Here is a 20,793-nt window from a genome sequence, read left to right as displayed (position 1 = left end):
TAAAAAAAAAAAAAAAAAAAATAGTGTATGGGGTCAGTGACTACAGTGACAAAAGTGGAAAATATTGAATTACCGATTGACATTTCAAACTGAAATGAAATATGTAGTTATACTTCTTCAGATTATATCCTGTACACTAAAATAGACGGATGACTAGTGAAAGTAATCGATTACTTTATAAAAAGAACGGAATAAGAATCTAGAAGAAAACGGGAGAACCCAAAGAAAACCCACAGACAAACGCGATGTTGTTCTTCTTCTGAAGCTTACATGGCCTGGGATGAAACCAGGGACAATTCGCACCATAGGTGAGTGCTCTATCACTAAGCTACATTGACCCCTTTTTTGCAATGCAGTTCGTTCGTGTAGCCATGGTAGTGCGCTTGTCTTTAATGTATGTAATCTTGGATTTGCTTCATGGTGAGGCCTATACTGACCTAAGTCATGAGAGTACTTGAATTTTGAAGCTTTAAAGAACTCAAGTCAAGAAAGGAACCATGGGAGTGGATGAGCTGACCGCACATTGCGTAACTGAAACTTGTCCGGCTAGTCATAGGTTTTCGTGCGTTGTAATAATGTAAATTTTTGTTTTAATTTACGAAATTCATACTGCAAGAACGATGAAGATTGTTCCAAAAAGTCTATGGCTTTTGCATTATCTACTAATACTCTACTTAAAGTATAGGTCGCTTTTGTTTCTAAGTTTCGGCTCTTATACAACTAGCTTACTCTATTACCAGGACCTCGATTTTTAAAGACACAATATCGTGTAAAATCTATATGTTTACCCCACTTTGCTTCTTCCTGGTGTTGAAAAAACATTGTTGTTTCTTTGAGCCAGTATCAAACCCCGCTAAACAAGTTATATTTTTATTTTTATCTTTAAAAGAGGTATTGATTACTATTTATGTACTAAAGGTTTGAATTTACTCGTATTTTTTAAAATTAAATTTCTACAAAAGAACTTATTCGTTATAATTAACTTCCATAATTCTTTAATTTAAGAGTCGGAAGGAGTTGTAAATCTAACCAATCGTGTTAAAACTCTGCTATTTAATGTTAGAAGCTCTCTTTATAAGAAGCATGGACCTTTTCTAAGGTTGTTTTTCTTATCATTTCAATCTCCGTTACAACGTTATCGCTCTAATATTTTCCTACTCTCGGATTGCATTTTTGTAGAAGTGGTTGCCAACTCAGAACACGTTTACAATTTGCACCAACATTCTATCCAATACATGCCTAATTACAGTTCTCAATTGTTATAACAGATCAAAGTAATTTATTAACACAAAAACATGAACACAGTATGCACGATAATATTAGTGGACAGTAAGCTCCATATAGGATTAATACAGAGCAGAGAAAATGTCACACATTGAGCTTCCTCGGTATGGAACAATATTTTTCTCATCGGGAGTGATCACAAATGAAATTATTATTCTCGTCATCAACATCAGCACGTTACTCATGAGGCCACTGTTGACAAGTACGATATCTAATTCAAACTTCGCCGTGTCCAGAATATAGAAATTTATCACAACTCCTATTACATCAGAACCTCGGAGAACATGTTTCTCTTATACAAAGTGGATCTTAATCAATGGAAAAACGAAATAAACGCCCACCATAGTTACAGACTCACCATATATAGTGATCGTTTTGCCCCGTGTGATCATTATTCCCCAGCTTCCCCTAATACCATACATAGAAAAGTTTACAAAGTGAAGAAGAGTGTTTAAGATTTTTTTAAAAATATTTCTGTCTATTACATAAAATTGTCTATTGATATTTGAAATATGAAACGCGTTAGATGAAGCAATTTCACAGCTAAGTTGTTAGCATGTGCCAATTGTTTGTATGGTTTTTATTTTACGATAAGCTTCACGTCCATGTTTGATGTGTCTTCGGTGCTCAATCACAAAGAGACGTTTAATTCAAGAGAATTAACGAAGCAGAAAATTGATAAATGTGTAGTGTTTACATATACATAATAATCCGTGTCCAATTAAAAGACTTATTCAAACACCCATCCTAGTCCATATACGTATGTTACGTATCGTTTATATATATGTGTGTGTGAAACTTGTATGTACTTCCGTTGTACATATTTCTAAAATTTTCACGGCGGAGATGCTCGATCTAAAAAGTGTAACAGCTTTTTCAGGCCAGCCATCTTGAGTGAGGTCTTTCCTGGGTTTCCTTCATTCACACCATGCAAATGCCAGAAGGGTACTTAATATAATGGCCCCAGGCCACTTCCTTCCTTCCCCAATTCTTTCATCCTTCCCTTTTCCCGGATAGTGTGCTCACTGATGGACGTCATCCCTCATATACGTGACGGGCTAAATGGCCTTAGATGCCGAAAGCCCAGAAGTCTAATTCCTAATCCTAATTCTAATTTCTAAAATTTTACTTTCATAAACTTTTATTTTTCATTTGAATTAAATGAGCTTAAAATAAACGTAATCCACAAAAAATATGATCGTAAGTTCAGTTGCATCTCATTACACTAACAAAAAAATTGTATATGGTGGTCATAAAATCGTATGTCATATGTTAATCCTGTAGTTTTTGGACTTAACGTACATCAAACGTCTAACTGAAAACGCATGTTTTATAATACTTTCTGTATAAGTGTTCCATATATACATACTTTCCGTATAAAACAATATAGACGGTCAGGATCTCACATACAAATGGACGTATATAACATATAGCTCACGAAGGTAACATACACATATGTATGTAATATAAGGAAGATGTTAGACATCAGACATCCTTCAACGGCATGATGTAACATCTAAGGGCAGTGCTTATGTAGCATACGGATAACGTATGCTCCATACTGATTTCTGTAATAAGTAAGAGGATTCCGTATATTTGTACAATATACCACTATCCGGAGAACAGATTTTTTTCTCGGTGTAAAAAGATCTAAACTGCCCTTGGAGTTAGGACATGAATAATAGATTTAACCTTAGTTTATTAGAAAATCGATTACTTAAAGTTTTAGTAAGAAACGTGCAAAATATAAAATTCGTTATTCATTCAGAATTTAAAATTCAAGTAGAGGCCTACCATGCATTTGTCTATTTTTGTTTCATTAAGAGTGAAAGATGGAATTGTAGAGGGTGCTCTACCAGGGACTTTGAAGGTATTTTCCAAGCTGATATTATTCGAGCTGGTAGAATTGAAGAAAAACTTTGGAACATGTCGGCATGAATGGAGAGCTTCAGGATATAGCGCCAGATTACTTCTGATTACGAAGACAGAACGGTTACTGTTCAGCTACATTTTAGCCGATAATTAAAAAAGCTATCATTTGTATCAACTCTGGCAGAGTAAGATGTATTGTTTATTTAGTTCCTACTACGCTTCATTCAACTCTTCCCAACATTTCTGTTGCACTTCTAACTTCTGACTATTCTTAAATAAAAAGTAGTTAATATCTTAACACATACTTGTTTCTACAATGATACTGCAAATCTTTTTTTCAGTACAAGATAACAAAGTATGTATGTGATATCTAATAACTGTTTTGAAATGATATGTTTATTAGTAAAATTACTAACCAGCATCGTAGGAATATAATTTTAATTTGGTGAAGGAAAATAGAAATTAAAAGAAAAAAATGCATATTATTGAAAGTGTAAAAAAATATATATAATGCAAAAACTGCTCCTCATGTGTATGTGCGATGTCCATGAGACTTCTTATTATAATTGGAAATTATGTAAATTAGATTACTTATTGAGATTCATAGAAAATACAGAATTCGTATGTTTTTCTAAACATTTTTCCATAGCAATGTGAAGAAAAAGATAGAATGTTTTCTTTAACATCATACATATGCCGATGCGATAATTTTCAGTACTAGCTTTCAGCTCTAGAAAATCAAGATCTGTATAGCATACGATGACGATCTCATTTCAAATACTACAGAATAGTGTAAAATAAATACGAAAGAGACGCCTACGTGATGATATATACAAAAAATAAGAAGAGAAAACCCCTCCAAATATTGGTTAGTTGAGGCTGTTGTTTTCGTGGGTTAGATAAGCTCATTTCTTGAGATTTTCAAGGAAACTATCCCTAAATCTACTTCGTGAGATAATGTCAATTGAACGAGTAAAGTGAGGAAAACAATACAATAAAATCACTGGTAGAAAAATCGTTGTTGGACGGGTTTTGTCAAAGTCAGGTAAGATTATAAGCATAAACATGACGCAAAATATGAGGAAAGTGAATGATGTAAGTCAGAACCAAATCATTGACTGGGTTTAAGAGTGGTATTGCTTTTCCTGATGAACCTGTTTGGAGATCTCGAAACAAAACATTAAGTCCAGGAATATTAGCTCTGTTCATGGGTAGCAACTTTTAAACTCAAAGTTATCAAGAATATATAGTGTCCTTGAGAAGTTAGATGATTCTTCCAGTGAACTTAACATTAAAAATTTTGAATTTTAGTTTTGTGTGAGTGTAATTGACAAGCACCTTTACCTCGATCTCGCACTTCTAATGTCATTATTACCTACTGTAGTTAATTAGCTAAATAAACAACGTATCAATCCCTATGGATATTTCTGAATGAATCTATAAAGAATATACAATATTTCGGTGTTGGTCAATTCTTTTCGATATTTTATATTAATGTTCCTTCAAAATTCAAACGAAGATATTTGTTATCATTTAAGCATCAAAACTAGATATTTAATGTTATGAAATATACCTGTACTCTCACCTGTGAAATATTATATATCCATCTACATAACCATCATATTATTGTCGTCCGACTTCTTTCTTCAGTCCTTACCCAACGCTTTACAATTAATTAATTCCAAAGTGAAATGATTTGAAAGCTAAATCTAGAACTTCCCTAATGAATAAACATATGCATACTGTGTAGAAGTAACTACATTATTATCTTAGAAATTAAGAAGTTGGAGAAACCTTTCTTTCTAATACGTCCCCAGAGATAAACATATTGATTTTCTTACAACGTTGTTGTACTTTTGTTCTTTTTAGATGGCTGTGAAAACAAACAGTGTGACTTTTACTCCGTCTGTGAGAGTGATGGGGCAGGAAATGCTCGATGTGTGTGTCCTGCAACATGCGTAGATGTAAGTATCCAATATTATTTACCTATATTTATATTAATTTAGAAATGCATTGACAAATATTTACACTGTTAAAAATACTTTCTCAAATCTGAGAAACAGTTTCTTATCTGTTCACCGAGAATATCTTTTCTTAGAACCTAGAGTTTGAAACTCTCATTAATGAGAAATGTAGAAAAGTAGATGAGGTTGTATAAAGTGAAACGGGAAAATATTCTGTTACTTTCCTTATGAATGAGGATTGCCATATCTCATTTCTAAGAAAATATTGTCTTGGTGCACAGATAAGAAACGATTTCTCAAATTTAAGAACTTATTTTTAACAGAGTAAGTTTTATTTATGTCGTTTTTGAATATGATATAGTGTTTTGTTCCGTACGCTAATAATGAAATGAATTCTGAAAGGATAGTACACAACATCCTTAGTTTTGCGAGATTTTTACAGCTATTATTTATTTGCAATTTACATACATTTACAAAGTAAAAAATACATGGAATAACGGTAAAAGGCACTCAAAATATAGCACCATTTTGGGAATGTAATTTCTTTTTAGCAAGACATATATTTTAAAATGTCATCAATACAAAGAAATATTCGCTATGTTATCTACCAGATCATTATGCTATCTATATACCGCACGTACTTTTAGAACCTAAATTGTTTCTTTCAATTGCTTTAACTTTCTTAAATATAATATAGCAGTTACAAGATTCGGGTACTCTTTCCCTTTGGGATCTGCATCACTAACTGTTGGGATGTTGATGTCCAGAAAATGATTATTACAAGTTAGTACGTATCCCTTTTCTCTGCGAATTGTGTTCATGTAATACCAGCTTTATCCTTCAATTAGATCCGTCGTCATTTTTCCATACTCTACCCAAGTTAATCACAAGGTTGTCTTAAGACTTGTGGAAATACGGTTAGAAGAGAGTGATAATAGAGATCGAGGCCAAATTAGAAGGCTATCTGACACATGGAGCTACGGGCATCTTACTTAGAACAAAAAAATCTTAATTCAGGGAGTTCAGTTATACAATATGGAATATTTTCCGAACCTTTCGAAATGTAAGTATAGAGAAGAATAGAGAAAATAAACTGGGTCGAGCGGAAAACGAATGAGAGTGGAAATCGGAAACCTCTCCTTCGTTCAGTACAACATGATAGTGATTGGTTTTCTTCTCTAGGAGTAATCACCGTCATCATAGGTTTTATTTGTCATTATTGGAAGACCACTTGCCGCAACTGAGAAGCTTCTATGCTTCCGGTAACCTCTTAGACTTCATGTACGATTTTCTGTTTTAATATCGTCCATTAATTAATGACTCCTTCGCCTCATTCTCCTCTTTCCTGCCACCATACCCTCTAGCACGTCCCTCATAATACAGTTCCTTCTCCGGTTTCTCTTCCTCTTGTTAATAATATTAAAATTATCCTTTTCTGCCCCATCATTTCTAAAACCCTCTGATTCGTTTTCCACTCGACCCAGCTAATTCTCTCCATTCTTCTCCACACTCAAATTTCGAAAGCTTTCGGTCGTTTTTCATCATTTTTGCGTAATGTTCATGTTTCTGACTCATGCAGAACAATACTCCACACAAACCATTTTATGAGTCTTTTTCTCAACTCTTTATTCAAGATCCCACAAAATAGTATTTTCTTCCTCTAAAAGCTTCTTTCGCCATTTTTATTATTGCTTTTATTTCATATTCCCACTTCGTATCAATACTAATACTACTACCTAGGTATCAAAAACTGTTCATTTGTTCTATTTTTTCCCCTCCTACTTCTATATTTGACATCAACCGCTTCGTTCCAATCATCATGACTTTTGTCTTTCTAACATTTATTTTTCATTTCATATTCTTCACAGCCCTTCCTCAAGTTTTCTCACATCTTATTGATTTTCTCTTCAGATTCCGCAACAAGTGTTATATCATCTTGAAACCGTATACACTTAATCATTCTACCTCTTACTGAAGTGACGTCTTCATTATGTAGACTCTATTTACTATCTCTTCTAGATAGATATTAAATATTGTTGGCGAGAAACAACATCCCTGTCAAACTCCCCTTTCAATTGCACTCTTCTCTGTCATTTTCTCTCCATTTCTAACACTTACTTGTTGGTTCATGTATAAGTTTTTTATGAGTATTCGATCTTTCCATTCCAACCCCACCTTTTTCAGAAATTCCAACGATTCCCAATTAACGCGGTCAATAGCCTTCTCTACATGAAAAAATACCACATATATTTCTTTCCCTTCTTGCCGCGGTGGCTCAGTGGTAGAGCGTTCACCTCTGATGCTAGGGGTCTCGGGTTCAAACCCTGCTCCTGCCAAGTGAACTTTGTGGTGGACAAACACCGTGTGCGTGGGTTTTCTCGGGGTTCTCCCGTTTCCTCCCACTTTCTTCATTCCACCATTTCATTCATTACTCATTATCACCGTCTCCTTTAGCCTAACCGGCATAATCGTGGGACGTAAAACTCAAAATTTCATTTCATTTTCATTTCTTTCCCTTCTTCTGTAAACCTTTCACCGATCACACTTAATCATCCAATTCCATCTCTTGTGCCCTTACCTCTCCTTAACTCGAATTGTTCCTCCTTAACTTTTTCAATTATTCTTCCATACAACCTTCTGTTCAGAATTCAAAGCATTTTTTTATTCATGAGATACCAGACTAATAATTCTATAAATCCATATCTCTCTGGGTTCGATTTCTTAGCCATCGGTATCATGATCGTCTTCAGGAAATCTTTTATCTACTCTCCTCTTTCATATATTTCATGGCAGAGTCGGAACAAATCTTTCTTGCCCTTGTCTCCCACATTCTTACTGAATTCGATGGTATATTGTCTATCCCGGTTCCCTTTCCAAACTTAATCTCGGATATAGCTTTCCCAAACTCATCCCGACGAATGTTAAATGCTTTCATCTTCGCGTACCTCATTTTATACTCCAACATCTAGGCCACACAGTCTACTCTCATATAAGTCCTGAACATATTTTTTCCATCTTCCAAGACTTCACTTCTCTCGCTACCTTCCCACTCTTATTTTCTACTGTCATTATAATATCCCATTGTTTCCACTGAAGTTCTATATATTTCACCTTCTTGTACATTTCTTCATATTTCCAAACTCTTTCTAACTCTTCTGCGTCCTATCATTTTCTCTTGTAGGACTCTTTCATTGCTCTGTCTGTTTCCCTTACAACTCGTTACTTAACTTCCTGTACATCTTTCCGCCCTTTTATGTATCTACCTGTTTCTATGTCTTCCTTCCGTTATTTTCTGAAACACCTGTTCTTAACCCGTGGTTTCTTAGTCGTCTCGAGATCGCGGTATTCTGCACCAGCAGTATGCAAAGTTTAATATGCTCCTACCGTCTGTTATTACCCACACCTATCCTTTCCTCGTTTAAGTATTTTTCTTCAAATCTTTCAACGAAAAGGTTTCTTACTTGCTCATTTCTCAACTTTTCAGTATTTAATATCTTGATGCCTACTTTTCTTTTGCCTTCATTTTTCAGTTGAATATCCAATTGGGCTAGCACAAGGTTGTGATCAAATCAAATGTCAGCCCCGGGAAAGATCTTCGCGTTCTTCAATCTATTCTAATATCTGTCCTGAATCATAACATAGTCTATCTGGTGTGTCCGGCCGTCTAATGGGAAATTCCATATATATATCTTCTCTTGTGTTGATTGAACTACGTGTTCCCAATTACTAGTCAATTCTGTCTATAGAAATTGGCCAATACCTCTTCCTTTTCATTTCTTTCTCCTAAACCATATTTGCCTAAGATACTACCTTCCTGTTTATCTCCCACAATTGCATTGAAATCTTCCATTACAATCGATTTGAGAATTTTTATTAATACAATAATGTTTACTAAAGGCTAGCTTAAGATAAAACCTAACTTCCCAACAATAAGTCGCGGACCGCCTTTTGGGTACCACAAGTATAGTAAGTATAATAAAAATAATCCTCTCTCAAATATCGTCACACTCGACGAGTATACCCACTTGTATAGACATAAATTTACGTTGCGAGTTGGCAGCACTTGAGCTGACAGTTTCGCTTGCAGCGCCTACGATATTGAAAGTAAATATGGACATGCTTCAGTGGCCTCTGGCAGAGATACACACACACAAATCAGACTCGTAGTGAACGGAGCACAACACACAGTTTTCCTCGAGGAGTGAGTTTGACGAAAGAGAAAGAGGTCTACGTACGAGAGAAACTGACGAAGAGGGGAATGTAGGGCAGATGAGATTGTCCCATTTTCAAACGAACTACAGAGTGTGTGACTACATGGATGTTATATAGTATTGCTAAGCTATCGCTCTTTTATCAAACCAAAACTTCTCTTCAAGACGAGTAAGTACTGCGTTTACACTAGTTCTTATCCTCCGCTACTATTGCGGAGATGATTATTGAAATGCTCCGTCCAGAAGATCCTTCGGTGACGTGATCAAAAATTTTCTTCAGATGAGGTTGCAGATTCATATACACAAACGTCAAGTTATCTCTTGTTTATTTAGGCGTGGGAGACCCGGGTTCGATTCCCGGCGGGAGCTCATGTGGTTCGGATTCCACGTTAATCAGTAGGTCCACGTCTCATATCGCCTCGCTGCTGAAAGGGACGCTAAACTAAAATCAACTCAACTCAACTCTTGTTTATTTATGATTTGATGAAGCAAGACATTTTCCGAATTTCTGAAAATGTTAGTGGCGTACGTAGAATTTCATCAAGGGAGTCAAGCACTGAATCTCATATCATTTTAGGACAATCATATTTTTTTGTATGTATCTTAATAACGTCTAATATATGTTTATTTTTCTATAATATCTTGCTCGAAGAAGAGGGTTAAACACCGAAACCCTCCTCGTTCGTACACCACTGGACAATGCAATACCTGAGTATATATATTGTCAGGAAAAACTTCGAAACAAATTGGAATTGTTATGTTGTACTCTTTCTAGTACCAAATTTTCTCTAATAACTTTTCAATAAACTTCCAAATTTGAAAATGAATACCAATATGCAGTTTGGTATACCATCTATTAAAATAAAAAAAAAACTTTTGCATGTGGACTCAATGGCAGAACGCTCATTTCTGGTGGGAGTGCTTCCTCGTTCAATTCTAGGTATGTTTTTGTCGTGAACAACAGTATGCTCTTGAGATTCCTCTGGGTTCTTGCAATTCTCTTGTATTTGTAAGAAGTGTTCCATGCACTTTTCTACATTAGTCATGGGAAACGCTCTTCTGTGCAGATTAATGTATATTTTACAGATAATTTGACTACTGTGTTCCTATTCAAATATAATACTACACTTCTCTACTATTTTTCATTACCTAACCCAGTGGTTCTTAAATTTTTCGATAACGCGGACCCCCTGTTCATTCGGAAAGTGATCTGCGGATCCCCTGTTCATTCGGGAAGCAATCTGCGGACCCCCTTGCATTGCTATCTGAAGTTTCACATGATATTAATAATATACTAATTAGAGTTATCGCTGACAAGAAAGAGATCAAGAAAAATAATGCAACAAGTAATTTATTCTAAAAATAATGAGTGTTTCCTAGTGAACGAAATTTCAATTGAAAATAATGTAACTTTCAAGACTAAAAATCATTTTTAAAAAGGAAATTCACTTGATAAACAACGTTCTCAAATGTGGGGTCACTAATGTGAGCAATGAAATTCTTTGTGCTTTTCCATATTTGCATTGAAATCTGGAATAATTTTTGTCACCATCAATCTTAGGTCCGATTCCACATTAAGGTGATTTCGCTTTAAGGTTTGAACACTGCTAAGAGCAGAAAAGGTCTGTTCACATAAGTGAGTGGTAGGGAAACGCATCAAAAATGTGCAATGCCTTTTTAGATAACTCTTCGTACTCACACCACACACGCAAACCAATTTGAGTTAAGAATTACCCTTAGTGGTGGATCTAGGACCATATTTTGGGCATTTTTTCTCATATTTTTTTTTAGAATTCCCAGAATTGGGAAGGTGTAGGTTTGATGTTTATAAGCACAGAAATGATTAACATTTACTTTTTTTTAAAAAAAAAATCTGGAATTGGTGGTAGTGGTGGAATGCATGAAGATGAAATCCATGATATTCCGAGGCGTCATACAATTAATGTACAATTGTTTTTGAAAAATTGCCTTAACAAAGAAGAAATTTCTCTCACTTGAAGTAGTCCTATATAAAGGTTGACCAACTTCACGGCAGAAATTTAGTAAAGCAGGAAAACATTTAAATTTACAAACGTAGGTATAGTTTCTAATTGCTTTATTTTTAGTATTTGAAAAAATACTTCTTGCGTAACAGCTGTGAGTTCCATTTTATTACAACACAACTCAATTTTTAGGCGCCGCGGACCCCCTGGCTAGGTCCCACGGACCCCACTTTGAGAACTACTGACCTAACAAGTTATCTTCAAATGTAATATCTCACGATTATAATTCTGAGGTTACAGGAGAAAGCAATGAATAAAACAAAAAAATAGTGAAAAATAAATATGTGATTTAAATTCCATGCTTATGCGTTTTAGGTTAAAGGGCATAGATGATTAATGAAATTGAATGATTTTGACTTGAATTATGAAATAAAAATGTAAGACGAAACAAAAAATCCCGAAGAAACTTCACGAACACAATATTGTCCACCACAAACTCCCAGGACCTGGGATCGAAACAGAAACCTCCCGCATGATTGTCAAGCAGTACAACTGACACTCCAATGTTCAAATCTAATGTTCCATGGTGATTCATCAAAGTCACAAGACAACGTAATGAATGAAACAAACGAATAATAATTAAATAAATCACGGAATAAAGGAAACGGGTGAAAACGAAAGAAATTCCAGAAAATTCACACACACGATGATTGTCTACCATAAAACCCACATATCAGGAGTTAGGATCTAACTCGAACGACAGTGCTCTAACACAGAACAACTACGCCCAGATGGAATATATTAAGATTTGCACGATTCACCAGCAGCGTTGTGTTGAGGTGTAAAATAAGTGAACACATATTCGAGACAAAATCTTTAAAAAAAAAAAAAAAAACTCTGGTAAAGATTGTTAAAAGGGTAATGGAAAACCAAATGCTAATGAAGTTTTTGTGGCAAGGGAAGCTACATATCCTTTCATCATAGGCAACCAACAATTCTTTGCTGATGTACAGGTTACATAGAAGCTAGTGATTTCGTGGCTAAGCGGTGTAGTTAGAATTTCTGGTAGGTGATAATTCCTCTGCAAGATACATCTATCATTCGATAGGTAGCAAAAATTATAGCTGGCCTGAGGTCTCGCAGTCGTCTTCTTGGCACAGCAATAGACCTGGTGTTCCAATCAGTCTTCCGTTGCCTGTTCTGTTTCTATCCTGTAGTTCTGTATAATTTTCTATTCCTATCTCTTTCGTGTATCCCGCCTGTGTGGCTACTTTCTCAAACTGTAAGAGCCGTAAATAGGATCTTATATCTTACTGAAAAAGTCATGGCTGAGTCTGTTCTCAGGAAGCAAACAGAAACTAGGAAGGAGTTTTCATTACAATAACAATTAAGAGTGATGGTTGAATGAGCGTAGACGACATACGGGAAAAATCCAAATAAAGGGTGTTTTTTCCTAGAGGCGGAGAACTTTATGATGAAATAAAACACAGATTTTTTTTAAAATATCCATGAAATTGACTTTATTTGACAGATCGGTTTATGGCATTAATGTTTGAATATGATTTCGGGCATGTGGCCACCGCGGATGGCACATACATGGCGTAATCTGGAGGTCCAATTTTCGCACACTCCTCGCAGTAAATCAGGCTGTATTTCGGCAATAACATGTCGAAAGTTGGCTTCCAAGTCTTCAATTGTTTCTGGTTTCTCGGCGTATACATGAGATTTTACATGTCCCCAAGAGAAAATAATCTAATGGTGTCAACTTGCATGAACGAGGTGGTCAGTAAACAGGTCCATTTCGTGAAATGAATCGTTCGTAAATGTTTCTTTGAATAAATTACTTGTGATGCGCAGTGACGCTGAAACCACATGTCTGCAATTCTGTCTGTCATTTTAGGTACGAAAAAATTAGTAATCATGTCCCTGTACCGGGCTCACCGTTGACTAAACGTTTTGACCACCATTTTTTTGGAAGGCATATGGACCAATGATTCCACTGGCCCAATAATTCCACCGGATGCATATTATCGTATAGAGTAAACGTATTGTGAAAACGATCCCTAGTTTCTCGAATTAATCGCTCTGATGGGCGATTATGAGCACCGTAAACAGCTCGGAATGCCCGACGAGTTTGTCGAATTGAATCATAGTTTCCAAAATAAATTTGCACAATTTACAAATGTTGCCCCGGCGTGAGTCTATTCATGATGAATTGCAAAACCAAACTAACCTCAAAACAGCCGAGAACTGTAATATCAGCTGTCACGGAAAACAGTGTTGCCGCAGTTTAAATTCCTCCGTCTCCAGAAAAAAATACTTTTACATACAGTATCTTGATATGTCAATATCATAGCAGGCATGCATTATATATGAATGTTAGTATCTTAAAAGTAGACTACAATAAATCTACATTTCGGAAAGCTTTTTAAATTCAAATACAACTCTCAACAGTAAACGATTGAATACTCTACAGCTAGATAGGTAAACAAATTCATTGACTTGGAGTTTAAAAATAATTGCCTAATTTGTGAGTCAAGGATTTTTACTTTTTTCCTAATTAGTCATTTCTTTATTATTACTGTAATATATCTTAATGTACTAAGGGAGCTTACCTCTAATGTGAACTATGAAAATCCTATTTTCGTATTAATTACTGGTATTTTTGTGTATATTTAAGCATTTTAAAGCACACATTTATGCAGGATGTGCATAGTCTTGTTAAAGAAAATATAGCCACTCACTTCACTTTGAAAATCTAATATTCTGGCCATTGAATTATTATTATTATTATTATTATTATTATTATTATTATTATTATTATTATTATTATTATTATTATTATTATTATTAACGAACTTAAAAAGTTCGTTACTGATTTATCTATGTCTGTGTGTCTGTCTGTTATTTGCATTTTTTTTAAATTTTGGGTCCTCCATTCGAAACAGCATCAAAAACTATCTGAGAAAGTGATGAAAGTTTTCGCGTCACTCTTACCGTTCCCGAGATATTGGCCAAAAATAGCCGATTTCCGGAGATTTAAGGAGCCATATCTCGAAAACTGTAAGTCATAGATATCATACTGGTGTTGATCAATACCTAAGAGGATAGTGAACATTTTGGTACCAAATAGTAACTAGTGGCCACTGGCCAACTGGACACCATTCCCAAGATATTGGCCGAAATATTTAAATTTTGGGAGATTTAACTAGACATATCTCGAGAACCGTATGTCATAGAGATGATATTTATCGAATTTTTGCGAGAAAGAGAAGAAGGTACGGATAAAAAGATTTACTTTTATATGTAGGAATAATCACTGTTATCCTTCCCACTCCATCTCTCCATTCTTTTTAAGTTCGTTCTGGCAATGCTCTTGGAGCATTCTCAACTGGTTTTAATATCTGAATCTTCTTTGTTGAGTTGAGATTCTTATTCCAAGCCTACGTATTCTAAGTATTAAACGTTTCTATGCGTTCCTATGCCAAATTTTAAACAAGACTTTACAGTAGGGAATTACGTTTTTAATTCTTAAAATCGCTGCTTATGATGAAGCGACCAGAAAGCAGATTCAACAATCATTACTTGCGGTCTGAACTCTAGGGGCGGTATTCAGAGAGAATGAGTTAATCGTTTGTCTGGCGCGGACTAGTTAATGGCATACTATATCTTTACTAAGGAAGGTGCACTTTTTTTATATTCAGAGTCTACTTTGAGTACAACTAAAACGTTGATTTGGGTATGATTAACTTACACAACTCCAATGCATTGGTGAAAAAATAAATGTGGCAACTACGGAAAAGTAGATGAGCGCATGCGTAGTCTTTAAAAATGAAAATAGATTAATTAAGAACTCCGAAATGTTGCGTCGCACGCAAAACCGTGGGTAAAAGATTAGCCTCTGCTCTATATTAATTAGTCAAATGTGATTAACTTTGTCAAATACGATGTCCTAATCAGAGACTCTGAATACAATTTTTATAACCATCCTTTAGTCAACCTCGTAGTATGGCTTTAATCAGACGTCAAAACGACTCTGCGTAAGGCCCTAGGAAATTAAATTTGAGATGTTCCTATAGTAATACTATATCGCTCTGAGGTAGACAGTTCTCTTGTCTATAGTAGAAGTTGTTGCTCTTTTCCTTAGAAAATACAGTTTCAAAATAAATGGGCGATTATCTTGACTGTTCAAAGTACGTTTTCAGGAAACAACTACCCAACATGTCGTGTTGTCAAACCCTTTTCATGCTGAAGGGTATAGAACCAAATATACTTTTCCGTATGGTGGGTTGCATAATAGCTATAAACCATTTTACCTATTCATCTGTTTTACCAATTTCTGCATTCCGTATACCTGTGGTTCTCAATCTTTTCGAGCCCTCTTGAGTGAATACGTTTGTCCTGAGCGCTCCTCGTCATCTGAATCTAATCCATCCATGTACAAAGCTGAACGAAGCACTCTAAGGACCAGAAAAAGATCAATTCTTTAATTCAGTCTTGAAGTGTATACATACAGAGTGGCCCAAACCCTTCGAACAGACCAGCATAACCCAAGTATAACGTTCTAATTTATTAAGATAATGCATTAATTTGCTTCGGTCTGTTCGAAGCGTCAGGTACAACTGAAAAGAAATTAAGAACAAACAATGAAGAAACTAAGTTAATACCTTGTAATAAGTAAGGTGGATAGTAAGTAAATGATATAAAAAGAAAAGAATTTTGTTTGTATAATTTGTCTTCAGTAGCCATCTTTCCCCCGAAAAAATGCAATTGTTTTATTTATTGTATTAACATAGACTTGCTTTACTCACTTTCCAAAACAAAGGGATCATCAATCATTTTTGACTGACTTTTCAAAAGAAATCTAAATGAGTATTATAATCAACTTTATTATTATTATTATTATTATTATTATTATTATTATTATTATTATTATTATTATTATTATTATTATTATTATTATTAGTGAAAAACAGTCTAAACTTCTAATAATTCCTGAAATGCATAATGCCTTTAGTCCAATTTGAAAAAGTGTAATACTGTATATCCTGAAATCTCAAACGCCCCCTAAGTAGTTTACCGCCCCAATCCCCCTTTTTTGTTCCAACTACCCCTTTAGAAACTTGAACGCCTCCAGAAGGCGTTAACACCCACCCTTCTATATTACCTGCCGAGTCGATAGAAATAACATAGAGGTCACCGTATGAATTTGTTTCGGGATTCTGCCACACAAGTGCAGCATTAAACGTAAAACGTTGGTATGAACCTCGTAAGAGAAGAACGAAAAAACATTTTGCGGGTTAATGTTTTCGCAAATTAAAGTTTATTATTGTTATGTGCACTTTTGTAAGGGATAAGAAGGAGTTCAGAATACGTTGAGGTATACCACCGAGTATCGAATTAAGCAAGATATGGCTAAATAAATATATAAAGAAGTTGATAACTAAAAAAGAATGGGTCTGACATATTTGTTCTTTGAGGTCTACATTAGGATGAGGCAAAAAAAATCATCAAAATGCCTGCGCGACCAATCGTTGGCGAATTCGCGTTATTAAAAAAATGTGTAACGATTGTAGGTGATAAACCAATAATCTTCAGGTGGCATACTTTTGAAGTTTTGTCTTTATTATGGTCAATAGAGGGAGGGACTACTTATCTTGAAACACCTTGGTAACTTACAAACTGCTTGATAAGAAAATAACATTGAAATTTCGTGTAATCCGAATATTGATATGGAGACATCGTTTGTCATACCCCGGAATACCATCGGATTATTAACGGTGTTGCCAACCCGACATAAAGTTCCATATATATATATATATATATATATATATATATATATATATATATATATATATATATATATATATATATATTGGGTGAACCTGAAAGATTTGCACAAACTCCGGGAGGTGATTCGTGACATCAAAAGAAGAGTAATCTTGCATGTTGTCGAATTCCTTGTTGTGAACGCTGTGCAAATCTTTCTATTCCGTCACAATAGTCAGGATTCAAGTTTCGGTTCCAAGTTGGCATCCCGGTCACTTGTACACGACGGAGAATTCGATACCATCCAACAACAAAACAATCTCCCTATACTTACGTTGATATTTGCATGTTATAAAAATACATTGATAATGTCAAATAATTTAAATATTATAAGGATGTTCAAGATATAATAAAAACAAACTTTCTTGAGAGTTATTCTGAAAATAATTCATTTACCGCCTACAATTTTACACATTTTTAGAAACCAAATTTTTAGATTGATCGATAGGCACTTTAAAATTCAATGAATATATTTCGCTCCATAATAGTTACATAGTAAAAGATTTTAAAGAAAATTGAATGTATCGGAAGCTGAAATTTAAATAGGTAGCTGGACCCAAAGCATTTTGTTCACAATATCCATCCTATAAGCAAGCCAAAGAATCGTTACTTTATGCAGTATTTGTGCATTTTTCTAAATATGCATATGCGTCACAAAACTCGAACTACATATATCCAAGAAAATAATCTGGAAAAAGCTTTTTTCTTTGATGATGGACGATTTACGTGCTTACAAATGGTTTTACTCATAGTAATTATGTCACGGACATTCAAGTTGAATTAGAAAGTGTGATTAAAACGACTTATTTATAAACAAAATATTTATTATTCTTTTTACTACAAATTCTGTTTTTCATCTACTACAAAATGAAGCATTTTATATATTGATAAGAAACTTTTCTGGGATTCCAATTGAGTCAATGTTGAACTCAGTAACACCATTGCTTCATCAGCCATAGCTTCAAACTGAAATACTCCATGTGACCTTGAACGGGGGTATCAGACAATGCTTGGAAATAGGGATGGCACACAGTGCTATATGTGACCATAAAAACAATGTTAACTATACCACAACTAAACTTATATTGTCATTGTTCTCTATGATACTAGGACTTCTCGAACAACCAATACTTTGTTGAAATATTTCACTTAAAAAAAGGCACCGACTGCTGGTATCAGAAATAATTGATTCGAAAATCCAGAGCATATTGAATTAAATGTTAAACTTCGTGAGAATACGTCTCCTGTCTGAACCTGCCACCTAAGGCCTACCGCACACTGGCAACATTTTGTCGGGCAACTATCTTGTTGCTCTGACCTAATGCATTGAGTCTTATGGGAGTCCGCTCACTGAGGCGACAGCGGCAGAAAAGTTGCCGATGTGTCGCCAAACAGAGTGACAGCAAGGCAACAGCTCGGCGACGGAATAGTTGGGCAACATCTAAAAATGCATTGAGCCTTATGGGAGTCCGCTCACTTCGGTGACGGCGATAGAAAAGTTGCCGAAGTACCTCCAAGCAGAGAGAGAAAAAATAAATGTTTTCTTCAAGTTTTTTTTCTTTTACATAACAGTTCTTTCCGTGTGTAGCCATGAAAAGAAGTGTTTGCAATAGAAGCTAATACTATATGTCTTTAATTAGTGATGATGACAATGAAAAATTTAGGAAATAGAGAAACACCCAACGTTATATATATCTTAAAAAGTTTGCAAGAGTATTCAGATATAAATTTAAAGAAGAAATTGTGGGAAGAAGTGTGTTTCGCTATTGTAAGAAACTGGAATGAGCTTTCCAGCCAAGAAAAGAATAACAAAAATAACACAGGTATTTACACAGGAGTCTATTACATTTTGAAATGAAATCTTGGAGTTTTATGTTCCACGGTTATGCCGGGTGGGCTAAAGGAGACGGATAATGAGAATGAATGAAATGGCAGAATGAAGAAAGTGGGAGGAAACGGGAAAACGCATGCACACGGTGTTTATCCACCACAAACACCACTTGGCGCGAGTTGTGATTGAACCAGGGATCCTATGCACCAGAGGTAAACGCTTTACAACCGACCCCTATTAGATTTTGAATCTGATATCGCAGTATAACTAAATAGACCAATGTCATTAGGCGGTTTGATTATAATTAACGATTATTTTACAGGTAAACCAATTTAATACACGTATAGTACATGCTTAGCTTAATGTCACTATTACCCTTTCTTCAGGTGGTACAGCTAGTCTGAAGTTTGTGTTTATTTTTGTTATTGCTGGTGCTACTAGAGATAACAATTCATCAAAGGTAACACATTTATCACATCACATTCATTCTTCAGTAGCTAAAGAACATCGAGGGATAATTGAGTAAATCATTATATAGCGTGTAAAATTTTCCCTTCAGCAATCTCTCACTGTATGTAGGATGTCCCAGTATTTCTTTTTCCCCTTTTCTTCCTTCTTAAATTCAGCTTCAGCGCACAAACAATTGCACATTCTTCGAAGTCCATTGTATTGTGTCCAATCCCGTTAAATTGTGATGTCAAATGCCCGGCAACTTTTGTGTTGCCGTCACCAGTGAGCGAGGATGTGGCAACAAAAATGTTTTGTCGCCATAAAGTTGCTGACTGTAAACGAGAGCGACAAGATAGTTGGGTAACAGTTTTGTCTGCAAATTCTTGTCTTCTGTCGTACGCTATCGACAGGTAGTATAGAAGTGAGTCCAGTGGGCAGTGATCTGTACCTGACAAATGGCGTTTTTCCATTGATTTAGATAACATCCATTTTGATCACGAAGACAATAAGAGACGGAACCTACCGTTTAAGAGGATAGAAATCACTACTCGGGTTAATAACAACATTAGGAATCAAACCCTGAACCATGAATACAAATAGCACGCACTTCAGGAGTTTGGCCGGGAGGAACGGCAATAACATTTGTTATGTCAAAGTGTAATTACTAAATATTATAAGCATGTAATTTCCTTAATGAACAGGGTAGTTTAGTGTCAGAATGCTTACTTCTGGAGTGATTTTCAATTTTAGGGTTATGCCATGTAACTTTGCCTATGGGCCAATACTACATTACTTTGTGTAAGCATGTTTCGTCCGCTTAAGTATCACTTCTTCCGTACATTAATTATTCCCACAGTAAAACAGTTTATTTCATCATCATTTAATTGCTCCTTATAGTGTCCTTCAGCTCGTTTCCTATCAGTGGAAAGTCCATGTTTATCAGTGGAAATATATACATAGCCCTATTACTTCTCTATAAATAAATTTCTACTAGACGTTATGCGCGGGAGCAAGAAACTGGAAAAGTACAGGCTAGTTCGTACTTTCGTTCATTCAATTGTATTTTCCAGTAATGATACCAATAACTAACTAACTTTATGACCTATCGAACCCGATGGAAGAACATATAATATATCTTTTCTAGGCTAAGAATCTTAATTTATCATAGAGCCCTTATCGCTTGTCTAGTGGCTAGCTTGAACGCCTTTGGTGCACGGGGTTCCATGTTCAATTTTTAGTGGGTGAGCAGTAAAATTTGAACGCATTAGGTTGTTTTGCATTCCATCGTAAACTCCAGGTTTGTTGTCATTTGCCCCCGTGCTGTAAGGGCACTAAAACCCAATTCAGCCAGCAACCCAACTATTATTCTT

The 20,793-nt window shown here is 35.2% G+C and overlaps 1 protein-coding gene across 5 annotated transcripts in view; it reads left to right on the top strand.

Moving 5' to 3' along the window:
* The window catches only part of LOC145668491 (agrin-like), a 1,085,796-nt gene that overhangs the window by 951,408 nt on the left and 113,595 nt on the right, over nt 1–20,793 (top strand). For all 5 annotated transcript variants that reach the window (XM_081736441.1, XM_081736438.1, XM_081736440.1 and 2 more), the window contains one exon: nt 5,026–5,120. In XM_081736441.1, coding sequence (XP_081592567.1) covers nt 5,026–5,120 — 95 coding nt within the window. The remainder of the gene's footprint in view (nt 1–5,025; nt 5,121–20,793) is intronic.

The sequence above is a fragment of the Thermobia domestica genome, chromosome 13 (assembly GCF_964235325.1).
Source record: "Thermobia domestica chromosome 13, izTheDome1.hap1.1, whole genome shotgun sequence".
NCBI lineage: Eukaryota > Metazoa > Arthropoda > Insecta > Zygentoma > Lepismatidae > Thermobia > Thermobia domestica.
The sequence above is the reverse complement of the archived record's forward strand: the minus strand, read 5'-3'. Positions and strand labels throughout refer to the sequence as shown.